Source organism: Diachasmimorpha longicaudata, chromosome 8, assembly GCF_034640455.1.
Source record: "Diachasmimorpha longicaudata isolate KC_UGA_2023 chromosome 8, iyDiaLong2, whole genome shotgun sequence".
NCBI classification, from domain to species: domain Eukaryota; kingdom Metazoa; phylum Arthropoda; class Insecta; order Hymenoptera; family Braconidae; genus Diachasmimorpha; species Diachasmimorpha longicaudata.
In genome coordinates this window covers 3,845,795-3,861,681 of record NC_087232.1, presented here as the reverse complement: position 1 = coordinate 3,861,681, position 15,887 = coordinate 3,845,795, and the positions used below count along the sequence as shown (strand labels likewise).

The 15,887-nt window shown below is 39.0% G+C and overlaps 2 protein-coding genes across 3 annotated transcripts in view; one reads left to right on the top strand and one right to left on the bottom strand.

Annotated features, from left to right (window-relative positions):
• LOC135165212 (uncharacterized) overlaps positions 1-15,887 on the top strand; it is a 54,515-nt gene that overhangs the window by 9,372 nt on the left and 29,256 nt on the right. The window lies entirely within an intron of this gene.
• The window catches only part of LOC135165206 (follistatin-A), a 30,734-nt gene that overhangs the window by 8,603 nt on the left and 6,244 nt on the right, over positions 1-15,887 (bottom strand). For both annotated transcript variants that reach the window (XM_064126288.1, XM_064126289.1), the window contains exons 2-4: positions 13,157-13,345; positions 12,016-12,237; positions 9,189-9,422 (exon numbers count right to left, since the gene is read on the bottom strand). In XM_064126288.1, coding sequence (XP_063982358.1) covers positions 9,189-9,422; positions 12,016-12,237; positions 13,157-13,345 — 645 coding nt within the window. The remainder of the gene's footprint in view (positions 1-9,188; positions 9,423-12,015; positions 12,238-13,156; positions 13,346-15,887) is intronic.

The following is a 15,887-nucleotide window of genomic DNA, read 5'->3' as shown; positions in this document are numbered from 1 at the left end:
CCTCATCTAGATACTTGGTTTCATTGAGTGAATTATAAATATGTTTTTTCCATCTAATCAACTCATGATTTAACATGTACTTTATTCGACCGAATTTACTCAATTTAATCCAATGAAAAGAATTTTCCTCCCATTCCGAATCAGTTCAATGGACGATGGCAGACCTCCACGTGGTCATTGACACACATGAGGATGTCACTGTGTCAAGGACTTGAGAAATAATAAAGAGGGGGTGAATTAGGTGGGGGGTTCTCAATGTGACTCAGGTTATTCGCCCCATTTCCGTCAACACCGCCGTCCTCCCACATTGAATTACGCGCCCAACTATAATAGTCTTATTTAACCGATTCTCAGGCCATTGAAAAAAATCATAAGAAGTGAGCAGCGGTCACTGAACCCTCTGCCCTGCCGTCAAAATACCAAAATGTCCCACCACGTGTCAATTATAATTTTCATTTGAACGGTTTGAATCAAAATGAATTTAATTCAGTTGGTCATCTATTTTGATTGTCGAAAATAAGCAGAACTCTGGGTGCCAATTGAAAACATCCTCCTATATATTTTTCCCAGTAGTTTAATCAACGAGTGTAGTGATTCAATTTTTAAATTATTCAATTGTTGGGGGACTTGCGACGGTCTCGGGGAATTGGAACAAAAATATTCAAATAAAATATCAATCCAGGAGCTCACAGTCAAACGTCAAATGTGAATCAGGCGCTATTTTCAACAAAAAAATTTTTTTATTTTTTAGTCACGCAACACAATCCCATAACTTAAGATAATGAAACTTTCAGTCATTCTTCCCAAACCATAATACTTAAATTTCCGATAGCAAGAATGAAAACATTGAAAAATTTAGGAACTAAAAATTCAAATTTTCGTATAACTTTCAAAATAAGGTACGATGAGCCGCTATGAATAGCGACTCCGAGATATCAGTGAAAGGATGATGTTGTCCGCAGTACTTATTTTCATCACTTTATGACAATATACCTGAATCCTGCGATTTTATCCCTCTACATTGTGTCTGAAAAGCACTTTTATCTACTATAAATATCTTTTTTTATTTCAAATTTACGGTCGAGGATAAAAAATCAACGAGTGGCAATATTAACTTCTTTGCAACCTACATTTATCTCCTTCACCACCAATTCAAGTCTCCTCGATTTTAGAACCTGCTGAAGTGCATCCCAAGTTCGTACTATCTCGCTCTTGAAATTTTATTCAGATAACAAAAGTCAGGAGGTTGATGGTGACATTAAATAAATGCCAATCTGATTCGACTACGGCAATAACAAGTTAATATCTTCGATTGCATTCGGAAACAAATTAAATAAACACCAAACGATACGGAAATTCCCTGAATTCAATCACCTTCATAAAATTGTCAATAACTTTTCATGTTATGATCTCCTCACTTATTATGATTTTAAAATTAATGATTGAAAAATAAATTAAGCAATATAATTTGACTTCTATTGAAAGAATATCCATTAATAGAATCTCAAGTCATTCTTAATTGACCGGTTACCCCTACCTCAATCACCTAATCTACCGTATAAAACATTTTTTGCTGTGCCACCGTAAATTCTATAACCAATACTCCCCCTTCAACATCCCCCCGTCACCCACCCCATCAGCATTAATTATACCCCACTAAATCTAAGTAAATATCGTACCTAAAACGGTACCTTGACTCCGAACTGGCGCCAAAGCCCAAATAAAAACCGTATCATTTCAATATAATTCAAGCCTCAAATGTCAATGCCAATTAACGAGCCCCATAGAGTCGATCCTTCACCTAATTATCCTTCTAAAGGACCTACATATCTATTATGTATGTACAAACTAATTGAATGGATTGGAAAAATATCGTAGAGACTGCATCTAAGGCCTTTTGTTTATCCATTCACCCTGCTACCCATATTTTTTTTTCATTTTAATTAAATCCATTCGTTACCTTGTGCATGTGATTAGACGCATGCGGAATAAATAAACAGAATTTATTTACTCATCCTTTTTTTATCCCATGTGATTACCGATACGATAAAATACGATAACGGAACCACGCACCAGCGCCTTATTCAGCGCACACATATACATAATGGAGGATAGAATAGGCTGGTAGTGATGGGGGGGGGGGCAGTTGTGTTTTGTGCGCAGTCTGCTGAAATCAAAGGAGCGTGATGGTCTCTAGAACCGCGGTATGCGATAATTGGTTATATACTCTAGGCATTGACTGCATACCCATGTCACATTTCACCTTCGTCCGCGCCCAGTATGAATCATTGAGGTTAATGTGTGGTTGAGTTAATTAATGGTCCTTGATGAGGTTTCACAAATTCAGGGAAATTATTTCATTATTATGATTTATTTTCAAATAACACCGCGAGATACTAAGGAGACTTCACGAGACAATTGGGGAGATTGTCTTTGTCCCAGTGAACAAGTGGGATAAACTGGTGTTAGTATGTATGAGATTATGGGGATCGAAATAATCAAACACTTTTAGTATCTTAAATACTGATTATTATTTAAGATGATTTGGGTCGAGACAGTTAAAGGGAAGTGCTCTGAACGAAGACTTATGACGAAGGGACGTAACATTTGCGATCAGGTGAAGGTCCTTTTTAGGGGGCAATATAATTTCTCCTGCTACCCTTAATGCTTGGTCTTTACTTTGTTGACTCTCCTCGGTCACGAGATGGATTTTGGGGAAAATTTGCATCGAGAAAGTCCCTGTGGGAGTTTTCCCCGCTTTTTATAATATAATGGAAAGGACCCACAGTAATACAGATTTTTTTATATATTCTTTATATATAAAATATATATATGTATATGTTTTCTAAATCAGGAAACATAAAAACATTGGAGTGAATTTTGAAATTGAATTAATTTATCTCTCCTTGATTTTCGGATTTCGCGATTTTCAGGTGTAGAAGCCGGAGATGAGAAAAAACCGACATTTTATTTAGTTATAAAACGTATACGTCAGTTTAGTTTTTGTTTAATGAAATTTATTGCATGCTCGGGAGCTTATGTGGAAAAAAATTTTAAGCAAAAATTAAAACTCCAGGGGGCGAAACGAAGGACGAAGATTAGTTTCATCAGAAAATTTACTCTTCCGAGTCTAATTTTGTCAACAAAACTTGACCTGAAAAGTGGTTGATTGTCATTTCCTCTCACGCTTTGCCCTCTAGAAGTCTAATTTTCATCCAACATTTATTTCCGTGTACAACTGACCATAACCCCACCACGTTCAGTCAAGGATGATCATAATTTATAAAATTTATAAATTATAATTATAATTCAATAATTTCATTAAACAAAATTGTACGCAATGTGATAAATCATTTTTACCACCGGCCGTTGGTTACACGTGTGTCACTCCCCACTCGCAGGCCGTAATAATAAAAAAAAATATTATTTATCACGTCCAGTTTACACCGAAAATTACCTTTTTATGTATTTTGTAAACGAAAAGAGGCACAGCCTCTTGATAAACTCATTGAGCTTAACTTCCCCGACAAAAAATAGTGTTCGACACATGTGCGACAGAGATTTTTGCACACGTGTGATTGGCAGCCCTCGGCTTCGCCTCGGGCCTTCGACTTCATATTTATATGCGTGAAAAACCTGTCGCACTTGTATCGAAATATATTATTTCCGTCGAATACAAATTGCCTGAAGCGGTGGGGCAAAAAAATTAACCTTCGCAGGTATTACTCACTCCTATCAATCATCATTTTTTAATTGTCATTTTTTCGTAGTTAAAAAATTAACCACTCTAGGAGTCGCTTCCAACATTTATTTGCAATTTCTTGTAAAAAAAATTTCCAAAAAAAATTCCACTTTCCTCCCAAAATCCCCGCGACACATTCCGCACCTTTCATTACCTCTCCCCCCCCTCCCCTTCCCTCCGTCGAGTAACAAAAAAAAATCAACCAGACATGTATAAAAATTAAGTGAAACCTTCTTAAGACGTTTGCGTTTTAAACGGTGGTGGGCCATTGAACCTTGTGTGTTGAGAAGAGAATCGGTGAGAGAAAACTTGTGGTTAAACGAGCGAGACAGACAATGTCTGGTGTATCGTGTGTGTTGGCTGATACGATAAGAGAAGACTGAGTGAGAGAAAAAAAAAAGAAGAGGGGAAAAAAAAATAAAATAAAGATGAAAAATATTTTAAAAGGCAGACGGGAAGTGAAGGAGGATGAAGAATATATTGAGGTGGCTAGGCTACGACAGCGATATAACACAATGCAACGATGCATCATTTGAGAAGGTAGGAAAGACCCTGGTGGCAGTGGGGATGTGGAGGGAGTGATGGGGATACCCGAGGCAAAACTGAGTGACAGCAAAAAATAACAAATCGGTGGAGTTTCGCGGTGGGAGTGGGGAGGGAGATGGTGGTATGCCATAATATCCTTTCAGACATTGGGTGGAAGTGTACGAGAGAGGGGGTGGGAGGGAGGGTGGCAAGGGGGGCAGGGTCGCTTGTAACATCCCGCTAATTTATGACCTATTACAATTGCCGGGATCGTGTTGGTGCAGCCGTGATTAATCGACTGACAACCGAGTGGAATCGATAGCCAACGTATAACGAGAGTTTTTTGAGATTAAAGGTGGGAGGGGTGGGTGTTGCGTGAAGTTCTCGGGATCGGGTTAAGGGGAAGTTCACCCTGAGATTAAAAAAAAATTAACTTGTTGGTAGAATATTTTTTGGAGTGATATTTTTCACGTGATTTTTTTTGTTGATCACTGAAAATTGGAGTTTTTAGTTTTTCATTATTTGAGAAAAGTAGGTCAAACATTTTCATTCACGAATGAGGTAATTTTTTTAATGGGTTTAAATGATTGCCGATCTTCAGGGTCAGGTCCATTAGTTTTTATTGAATGTCGATTTTTAAATAATTTTTGTCTAGAACTATTGATGATATAATATTTAACCAAATTGTGGTGAAAAAAATATTTTATCAGATTAGGATTTACTTGGACGATAAGTCGCGCATTACTTAATTTTTATAATGATTAAATCGAACTTTAAAAAATTGAGTCCACCAAAAGTTCACGTAAATCATTGTTTTACTCCCGATGCAACTTCGCGGATTTGCGCTTATCTTTGGGTGTCGCATTCACACCTCCTTATTATTATTATCTTTACCATCTTTTCAAGAATATTTACACTGCGACACCTCCATCCACGGCTCTGCGGATTGTTTACTTATTTACTCGAATACCCACACGTTTTATGTACAATGCTCTTGGTCCCTAGTGTCCAGCCTCCGGTACCCCACTCCACTCATACACAGACGTATTAATAAAAAAACCGATGCAAACAATTCATCTCTCATTCTGACTTTTCCTCAATTTTAAATTCCAGTATAATTAATTAGCAAACCCCGGTAAATCGACTTATCTATCCCTCGAGATGTTAACCGGTATTTCTGAATCCGAGGGCGTAACGAAATTGTCACATTAAATTTTTTTTTCAGACTCCACGATCTCAATGATGAACCACACGGCTTATAACTTATCACTAGCAATAAAAAACACTAATCAACGCATCCTCCATTAATTTTTCCTCCACCGAAAACCGATAATCCCTATTGCATTATGGATAGGGATTGTCTCAATAATATAAAAACGATTCAACTATCAACTTTAATTATTTATTATCGCACGCAGAAGGTATATCTTTCTCGTATGATGTCTCCAGATCAACTGACTCTTGATGACCAAAGATTTCACACTCTAGACCCATTCAACAAGCCCTCGTTCATTCATTCCTTTCTCTTTCTTCTCTAGTTCTATTTATTAAAACAATTCTAAACGTTTCGCTACTATTCAGACAAAAACTATAAAAACGAGACAGATGATTCATTTTTGTCCACACATATCAAGTACTCTCAATAATCCCCATACCCTCTGCATCCTGAGCCTGAAAAATTCTAAAAATAACCCAACAATGTTCAACAGTCAACAATTTTTTATGCATTAAAAAATAAATAAATAAATAAATAAACGCCTGGGTGTTGAGCGAGCGGGTACAAGCCAGACGCCGTAGCTAGTGTACACCAGCATGCAGCACTCTTTTGCTGTTTGTGAGGCTGTCCGCGCGGGGCCCCTTCGGCATATACCCTACCCTTCACCGCTCTGCGTCTCGTCGAGTGCATACACACCGGTAGACTCCCCAGAGGTACCCTCTCTTGATCTTTTCCTCAGTACCTTCGGCACTCAGTATAAAACGTAGAACATTCGGCGAATGCCTGGTCCGCGGTGTGCCGGACTCCAGAGATGGGGGAGGTGGCAGTGGGGCCGGCGCGGGACGACGGGGGGGGGTGATGGTGCAGGGGTGGAGGAGAAGGGGGCACTTGCAGAGAAGACATCAGTACACAGGAGAGAGGAGAAGAGGATGAGAATAAAAAAAGACAAGACATGAAATAAGAAGGGAAAAAAAAAGTGAAGAAGGAGGACGAAGTGAGTGTGCCGTGGCTCGTCCTTTACCTCCTGGCTATAATGCCGTCGACACCGCGTGCTGGAGAGGTAAAAGCTGGGCACTGTGCAGATCTTCACGGCGTCTGGAAATCGGGTGGCAGACGCTTGGAGTAAGAAGATGGTGCTCAACCTTGGTTGATGGTTGCGTGGTAATTGTGAGGTTGATGATAAATTGTATGGATCGTTGATTGGAATTATTTGGGGAATAATGTTTAGGGGAATCGAGAAGAATGAGGTCTAGGGAAATTTTGAAAAATGTCGAGTTCGAATATGGAAATGGGGAATGGGAAAATTTGGTTGAATTATGGTGCCGTTTGGTAGTCGTGTTGTGTATCGTTCGGAAAAAATTATTGCATGGACCTATTCGATGGATTTTATATTTACGGATCATTCGATATGTTCGATAATTTTAATGGAATCAACACTAGCGAGTGTATAACTAAAATATAAGTGAATGGGGACTGATAAGGATTTATTGATAATCTCATGAGAAAAATTAAATGTTCATATTTGCCAATTATAGGTTGACATCGCATAAATGTTTATCGATACATCCAGTCCGATAAAAATCTATGAATCGATTAATAAAAATGTATCGAATAGAGTGAAGTCTCAAACAAATGTATTGAACTCCGAAAGAAAATGAAAAAAAAATTCCCGTTGGTTTTTTTTATCAACAAAAATTGGTGTCTTGTAAAAAAGTTTAACGCGCTTGAGACAACTGCAGAAGTTGCGTGGGCGCTTGGTGTGCGGTCATTGACCGCAGGGCAAGGACGTCACAAGGACATGACTCGTATTCGAGTACACGTCGTGAGTAAGACGTGGTATTCACATTAAAAAAAAAAAAACCCCATCTTACGTCCCTCTTCTCCTCCCGCCCCTGTGTGGCTGTTCATCCAATGTTTATTACACTATTTTATGTACACGGCAGATGGGGACATTAATATTGACAAATGGAACGGTAAACAGTTTTGGTACGTAAGCGCCACACCAAATGCATATCCTGCATTCCGGCATACCAGTTTATACGATGTGTTTACACGGCATGGTACCGTGTGCCTCATCCAGGTTGGTGGTGCGTGAGTCAAGACATGAGAGGGCAAGGGGAAGGATATTATTTTTGGAATCACTTATACCGCGATGCTGAATATATGCAGATATAAAAATAAAATACAAATTTCACCGGACACGTCATTTGGCTTTCTCTCATAAATCATTTGGATTTTATTTGAGTTTGAGAGAGGGCAGATTTTTCTTCACTTTGAAATAATGATTGTGGCTATTTATGGGGCTGTTTTGATGACACGGTGATTGATTTTATGGAGGAGATGAGTTGTGAAGTGGAAATGAGGATGAGGTGAGTTAATTTTTTTTTACGGATTTTCGTCATTGTTGTCCGTTAAACGGGGAAAGTTGTCAATCTGTGGGGGGGGGGGGGATTGGGGAGAACTCAATTTGCTTGTAGACTGTAAAAACAGCCTAGTGGTGTATGCAACTGATAACAAATGCCGAGGAGTGGGATAATTGCCGGCGGTTTTGTGGGTTTAAGTAGCTCTGACATGATCAATTGAACGATCATGATTATATCGATCACCGCTATCAATTTTTATTGAGAGTCTTTGGTATGTGTGGACACAAATTAATCGTATGTCCATAGCTGTCTTCAGTCCCTGTTCATATTTTATAATTTTTCCAAAACAGTACTGAAATGGTTAGAATAATTTTAATAAACAGAAGCAGAAAGGAATGAATAAACAAGACTCTTTTGTCAAGTGGGCCCAGGCCGTGAAAACTTTGGTCCCTAAGAGTCAGTTGATCTGGAGACATCATACCAGAAAGATATACCTTCAGCATACCATAAATAAAATATTAAACTTCATCCTCGAATCTTTCCCTTATTGTTTAACAATCCCTGTCCCTACTCCAATAATTAAAAAATCGATAAACAACCTCATTGTTCTTAAATACCTCGCGTCCCCCCTAGTATAAAAAATAAGACAAAACAATTCTCACCACCGTCATAAAAACCAAAACTCACCAATGAATTAGCCATTCCCCCCCTCGAGAAGAAATCTTCCTCCCAGAAATCCAAATCCATTCCATAAAAATAATATCAATAATTTATGTGACACCAGTTGCAATTTAATTCCAAGTACATCCTCTGTCCGCTGATCGGGAGTTTAAAACACTCCCCCCTCCATCTGTCCAAAAATAAAACAAGTCGACCAAAAAACCAAATACTCCCTCCCACCTAGCCACCACCTTCTACCACCCCCCTCCCCTACCCCTCCACCCCACAGCCCGTTACTTCTTCCATCCGTCTACCAGGTTTGGCGATTGGCCCGGGAGGGGTGTGGGTACTGGGACTTGTAAAAATTCTATTTTAAAATGCGTCCCACCTTAATACCGAATAACACTCCACGGATGGCCAGGGAGAGGGTCCTTGACTTCGCCGTGGCATTGGCCGTGATGTTGGCTCCGAAGGAGCAGGCGTAAGAGAGAGTACACAAGAGCAAAAAAAGGTGGTGAACGGGGGGGGAAAAAAAAAGAAGGAAGAGGGAGGAGAGGAAGAGGTCTGAGAGACGAAAAGAGTTTTTAGAGTGAGACGAGAGGGGGAAAAACTGGAGAAAATGAAAATAAACTAAAATTAAAATGAAAAGAGAGAGAGAAAAAAAAAGGGAGAAGACACTCACGTTTGCAGTGGCCCTTATAGGCGACGGGAATGGCCCGGCCAGCTCGGCAGGCGGCGAGGCGCAGGTGGCAGGCGCTCTTGTAGGTGTTTCCGTCGGCTCCGCAGACGGGTCGTGCGCTCGCGACCTGGTGAGGTGCCTGGGGGCACTTGCGAGCACACCTCACGCAGTGAGGACTCAGATTCTGATCCAACAGGCAGCTTCGACCCTGGCCACAGCGTACACGCTCGCACGAACCTGCTCGACACTTTATACGTTATTATTCGGGGGTTTATGTGGGGTTCGATGATTTTTTTAATTACATTGTCCAGTTAGTTTAGTTGGTGGGGATTTTTTCAGTCGCTGGGTTCAGCGGTTGAAATGAATGTATTGAGGAGGGGAGGATGAAGAATAGGAATGATGAATTGGAAATGATCGATTAATCAATTTGCCTCGTCGTTTGTAATGGAGGAGAAAAAGTGTAAATTACGGACGAGTGTAGCAAAGATTTTCTGGAAAGTATGAGGGTTGGAAAATGAATTTGTTAATTACATGGGCCGTAAAATGTAGAGCGCACGTGTTTGATGATGACGTGAAGATGATTTTATATTACGACGTGTGTTAAAGGGAATAACGCACTCGAAAGTGCCTAATTTAAGATTTTGGATTTCGCTGATCCACGAAGTGGAGGGTTATTTTAAGACTTCATTTTTTTAAGTCCATAATTAAGATGGCCTTGAAGTAATATTCAGGAATTTTTCGAGGTCTTTTGATTGATTTTGAGGTATTTTTTGGAGGAATTATCGATCCACTGTTTCTTCAGTTATGAGTCTATAAGAAAAATCAAGTTTCCAGCATTCACGGAATAATTTTGAGAACATAATTAATCAATTTTGTTAGATTTAAAAATCACTCAATTCGGAAAAAATCTACGATTCATCATGAATTTTGCAATGATATTGAGTCGTTGAATTTAAGGTATAATTTGGCGGTATAAATTCACTGGGAAATATGAATCAATGGTGTGAAAATTAATTTAACGATAGTGAGTAATTCGATAGGTATGTAGAGTAGACAGAGTAACGCGTACTAAACCGATTCATTTCCCTTTTCCGCTCTTGAAACGGCTGGGCAATGGCACGCACGAACGAACGCACGCCAACTTTCTGATATCCTTTTACCCGAGCATTGCGGTCCGAGGGTGTCGATTTAGATTATAAAAGCCGTGGACTCGACGCACGCCACTTGCATTTTTACGTCTGACTAAGTATCTGTGTGAACTCATTTCGATTTTTTTATCCTTCGATTTATCGATTTTTTTTCATTTCGTGAATTTTTATGGATTCAGCGGAGCATAAAATACATCACTGTTCCCTATTATGGTGACTTTTAATAACTTTGATCAAGCGAAGCATGTCTAAAAATTTACTTTATTTCTACCCCTTACTTGGTGTGTTTCGTATTGGCCCAACTCCGAGAGAAATATTCAATCCAAAAAATTTATTTATCCGGCGAAATGAATTTACCATTTCGTAGAAATTATTCAGTGGCGAACAATTTTAATATTCAGACCCATAATAATTATGCAATTTGGAGTCAAATTTAGCCAGTTTTCAGGTACATGGAGGGAAAAATTCTTGGAAAATTAAGTGCCTGTTCCATAATCTGTCAGTCAAAACAATATTCGGTAATAATTACGGAACAATTACGCACTTTTTCAGTGAATTTTCAGGAAAAAGTCCAAAATTTTCCACAAAAAATATGATAAATGCCTAACGGTTACGTAATTTTTGCTGAATACTATTTTGACTGGCAGATTACGAAACAAGCCCGCCATTTTTAAAGAATTTTCCTCTCCGGGTACACCTTTTGTGATGGGCCTGAAAATTCACTGACAATTTCATAATTATTCTCTTCCGTTTTTTAAACATCTGACTATCACCTCAAATTGAGTTGAATAACCGATCTATTTAACAATAGTTATTCGTAAAAATGAAGGGATGAGTGGGTTCAAGAAATGATGAATTCCAGGAGTCCAGAGGTGGAATGAAATATTATTTATTCGAGTATTTCTTGTTATTTACAATATGTACAGTTTGGCGAGTCCAAGTCTCAAAAGAGCTTGCACTCTCTTGGAAGCGAAATTGAGTTGTCGAATGATGACGAGTGTCTGATGTGTTTGGAGGGTGCTATTTCGATGTGAGCATGCGATTGGTTGAAAATTCGGGGAAGGGATGAATGAGTTCTAAGTTCTTATTGGTTCGGCAGTACTGATTTTCTCCGGTCTTCCGTGACAGTCTCGGCAGTTCTGACAGAGACCTGTCGGGCCCGTCGGGTGCCACAAGGGCCCGGGTTAACGAGGATCGCCAGGTCATTACGAGAGTTAACGATCGTGGACGAAAATTCTGAATTATCCGAAAGGCGAAAGAAACCAATGAACAATCAGATGGAAATTCGAAAGGGACTCGGCATTAATTCTAATTAATTATTTCAACAACAAATTGCTTCATTTTATGCACTAGTTGCAGCCAATAATTTGATCTTTGCTCGGAAATTTTTATTCAATTTTTCTCTCAAATAAATTATTCAAAAATTGAGGTCGATGTTACCTCCCCTTGAAACCGCTCGAATCCCTAGGATATCCCTAGCTTTGAATTAGAAACAATTTGAGCCTTTTTTAAATACGATTTCTATGTGCCATTAAATCGATCCATCCGGTCGTCCTTAATTTCCTTCACTATTCTTAGGATGATAAAGATAATAGGGTACGGAATTGGGCACGAAATTATGCGCTCTTATAATTAAATATTGGAATTATGAAATTTATTTGAAGATACGTCGGGCGACTCACTTTGACAGTAACCGTTGTATGCAACAGTGAGCTCGTGACTTCCCTTTTTGCATGCGTGTTTTTTGAGCCTGCAGAGGCTACGGTAGCTCCTGCCGTCGGTACCGCAGACTGGTCCACTTCCTCCACGTGGTGATTTGCACTCGGGACTGCAGACGCACCTCGGTCTTCCCCGTCTGACAACACACTTCTTTCCCTCCTCGCAGCGTACCTCTGCACAGCTCTCTGCGTTTGATAAAATGACAACAGCTCTTTCAGTACAATCGAATCCTCTGTCAATAGGGCGGAGTATTATTTCACTCCTAATTCGGTTATTGATGATTTTCACCCCCAACAATATGTGAGTATTGCCTCTACTCATTACGGTGTGGTAATATTACAGCGCGTTTCGTTATAAAAATTAATTATGGGGACAACTTGTTACGGTATTTTTTAATTATCGGCACAACTCATTACATTTTTTTTTTATTTCAGGAATAATAGTCGTAGTATGATTTATTATATCGATTTGATCGATACTTTCATTCTTCAGTTTTGATTTTAATGTATTCATTTGATTGGGCCTAATGAGCAATTAAAATATTGATTTTTTTGTTATTATACGGTGGGGGGTAAATCTCCTGAGCTTTTACGATACTACAGACTATTCAACATTCGAATTGGTGTTATGTAGTTGTCAATATACTTCTACATTTTATCTTAAGGCAGAGGGGTAAAAAATGCTCCTCCATAAACGATATTTATTCAATAAGTTTTCAATTATTAATTGTACCTGCGATAAAATGTGCCTGTGCCTGCAATGAATTATATTGTGATGATATTGGCATAATGAATTGTGCCATAATTAGTACAGATACAATTCATAAAGTGCTAATGACATGAAAACTGGAATTTCATGTCCTCGCATTAGGTTAATAACGGTATAAAGAAGATTATTATCCAGTGGGCAATATAGTCCTGTCTGGTTATTGGTACTCTGACCGGCTGAACTTTTAACTAATTTTTAGTTTCAATTGAAAATCATTTAAAATCATCCAGCTTTCGTCAAAAGCTCGTCGCGCCCAGCAGTGCACTTAGTGCCCTAGTTTATTTTTATTCATCTGCCATTTACCATTAATTCTTATCAATATTTCTTAATTCGTACCTCGACACGGCCGACACTGAACACCACCCCCGAGCACCCTCCAGAAGAACAAACTCCCACTATCGAGATCCTCGTCGGAGTAGGCAGTTGCAGCTGCTGCGTTTGATGCGCAACACTCCTGCCTCGTGACACCCTGGTTCATCAGCTCTTTGCACTTGCCGTTGCTTATCGATGACCAGCAAATACCCCCTGCAAGAACAGGATAATTGATTTATCATTATCGTACATGGGAAATCGATAGTTGAAATCGAATAAAATTGTGTACACTCTCCCCCTCCCTGAGGAGTCGTCTGGCAAAAATTTTCATCGGCCCAACATATGTCGCTTTCTCCCTGAACAAATTAATAATAATAACCAAAAAATGTTGCGATAATTAACGTCACTGTAGACATGTCAATGTCGCTGGATGGTTTTTGCAACAATTAAAAAATGTTTTTATCATGAAATTTTATATCCTCAAAGACTTTTCCCCCTAGCGCCCCAGCAATGCATGATGCGCGTATCACGCGCTCCCCACGATCTTTCAGGCCGTTGGCATTCGTGTCGTTGCATTCCTCCCCTCAGGCTAAAGTATCTCCACCACCGTAATTTTCGTCTACGTATCCAGACCTTATGTCCACTGGTATTTTACCATCTTTAGGTAATTCAATGGTTTCCAATGCTAGACAAGTTGGTGCATTGGCTCATTTCCACTGGTGGGACAAATTCCAACGAGTGATCGCATGTTGCGCAAGTATCGTTTAATTAGCGCCTAGACTAGAAAAGAAACTCGGTGGGTGATTAGCGTGGAAAAGTGGAACAAGGCCTGGGTAAGAAAAGAGAAAAAGAATTTTTATTGTCGGAAAAAAAAGGGGAAAGAGGAAATCAACGCTTATGGAGAATTTTCTGGGGTATGAAATGTTGATTAGTTACATGGAGAAACAGAGTTTTTCTGTTATCAGGAACATGTCATTATTTTTTTGGAATTTATTACCAATTAGTGGGTATGGTGGAGGCTGATTGAAATCACAGGATGAGGGAGGGGGAATTTCTGTCACTACAATTTGGTTATGGACTCCTGGTAATTGCTACTGGGGTCCAGAACATTTTTAAAAATCCCTGATCATCAGAGATATTTTTATTGATATTTGGGGGGGGGGGGTTAACTGTGCTGTGGATATTTTCCAAAACGGGATCAAAATTCATTTTTATACATGACAGAAATCACAATGTCACCCTGGGCTACGCTATTACTATCCCATTCCTGCTTGTCGAGGGCGGAAAAAATCTGTTTAAATAAATTCCACAAATTTCCCGCAAATGAAAATATTTACTGCTTAACAATGGAATAAAAATTGTCTTCCATGTCAAGGGTGTCGTAAATCTCCTCTGCTGAGGCAAAAATATTAGAGATTTCATTGGATGCAAGATCTATTCTACTTGAATCCTGGTGAGCGCAGTAGAACATCAGAATTTTGAAGATTAAAAGTGTGATTTTAATCACGGACAACTCCACCAAAAATATCTACAATTACGGAGCTTCAATTTCCCGGTTACATCACAGGTGATAAAACAAAACTGTGCCATCCGGTCTATTTGTTCGTCATCCACACCCTTAAGTCCATAGAATGCGGATACTTAGCGCGTGGGAATGACAGCGCTGATCCTATCATTTGCATTGTTTCTTTCGTAGAACAACAGTAGAGGAAAATAACTCGTCGCCAGGAATTTTCCAGTCGGCAATCGGATGCACGTGAATCGTGCAATGAAAATGTTTTTTTATTCCAACTATTTTTGTGTGCGGTGATTGAAAAATTCGGTTGATGTTGGTGAATGAATTCAGGTGAATCTGTCTTTCTAATCCACTTGAGGGTGTTTATTAACAAAGTAATGTTTTTTCCTTAACGTCTATCATCATCATCAGTATACACGGAGCGAAAAATTCTTCAAAAATGGCGGACCTGTTCTGTAATCTGCCAGTCAAAATAGTATTCAGTAAAAATTACGGATCAGTTGGGGACTTTTTTAGTGAACTATAAAGTTCAAAACGTTCCAGAAAAAGTATGGGACGTTTTTTATTTTTTATGAACATTGTTTTGATTAGCAGATCAGAGAACAGTCAAGTGATTTTTCAAAAATTTTTCTCTTCGTGAATTCTATTCCGTAATGCCAGTAAAAAAAAAATGTATTGCAAAATAGTGAAAATGATCTCATTGGGCCTTTTTTGTGGGCTTCAATTATTTTTCTTTTACATCTAAAATATTTTTCTACTGATGCTACCCCTCTTGAGTTCACACCGAGAAATATTCGGTAAAAATTACGGAACTCGCAGTTCTCTCACCGATTATGGAATCGACTGGGATCATAATTTTTTCCGGTCCATTCAGCTAAAAATTCCGGACATTTCCGGAAAAATCCCGTGGCACGTTCGTAAAATTTCGAACCATCGCATTTCGCTCCACAATTACTGAAACAATACGTAATTTTTCTCGAATATTTCTCCCCTGTAACTTTTTTCAAATTTAAATACATATTTTCGATGCGTTCGTATTTCACCCGGGCGACGTATGATGCGTAAACTGTTTTTTTAAACTTGAGGGTCATATTTCCATACTCCAATAATGTTGCACCGAGGATTCATGCCGACCAAGTGTCTCGTATTACCAATTTACCCAACTGCTTCTCTTTACGTTGTCAACGTGCATATGAAATCGGTGTGTGCAAGGATGCCGCAATGTATCAGATAACGATT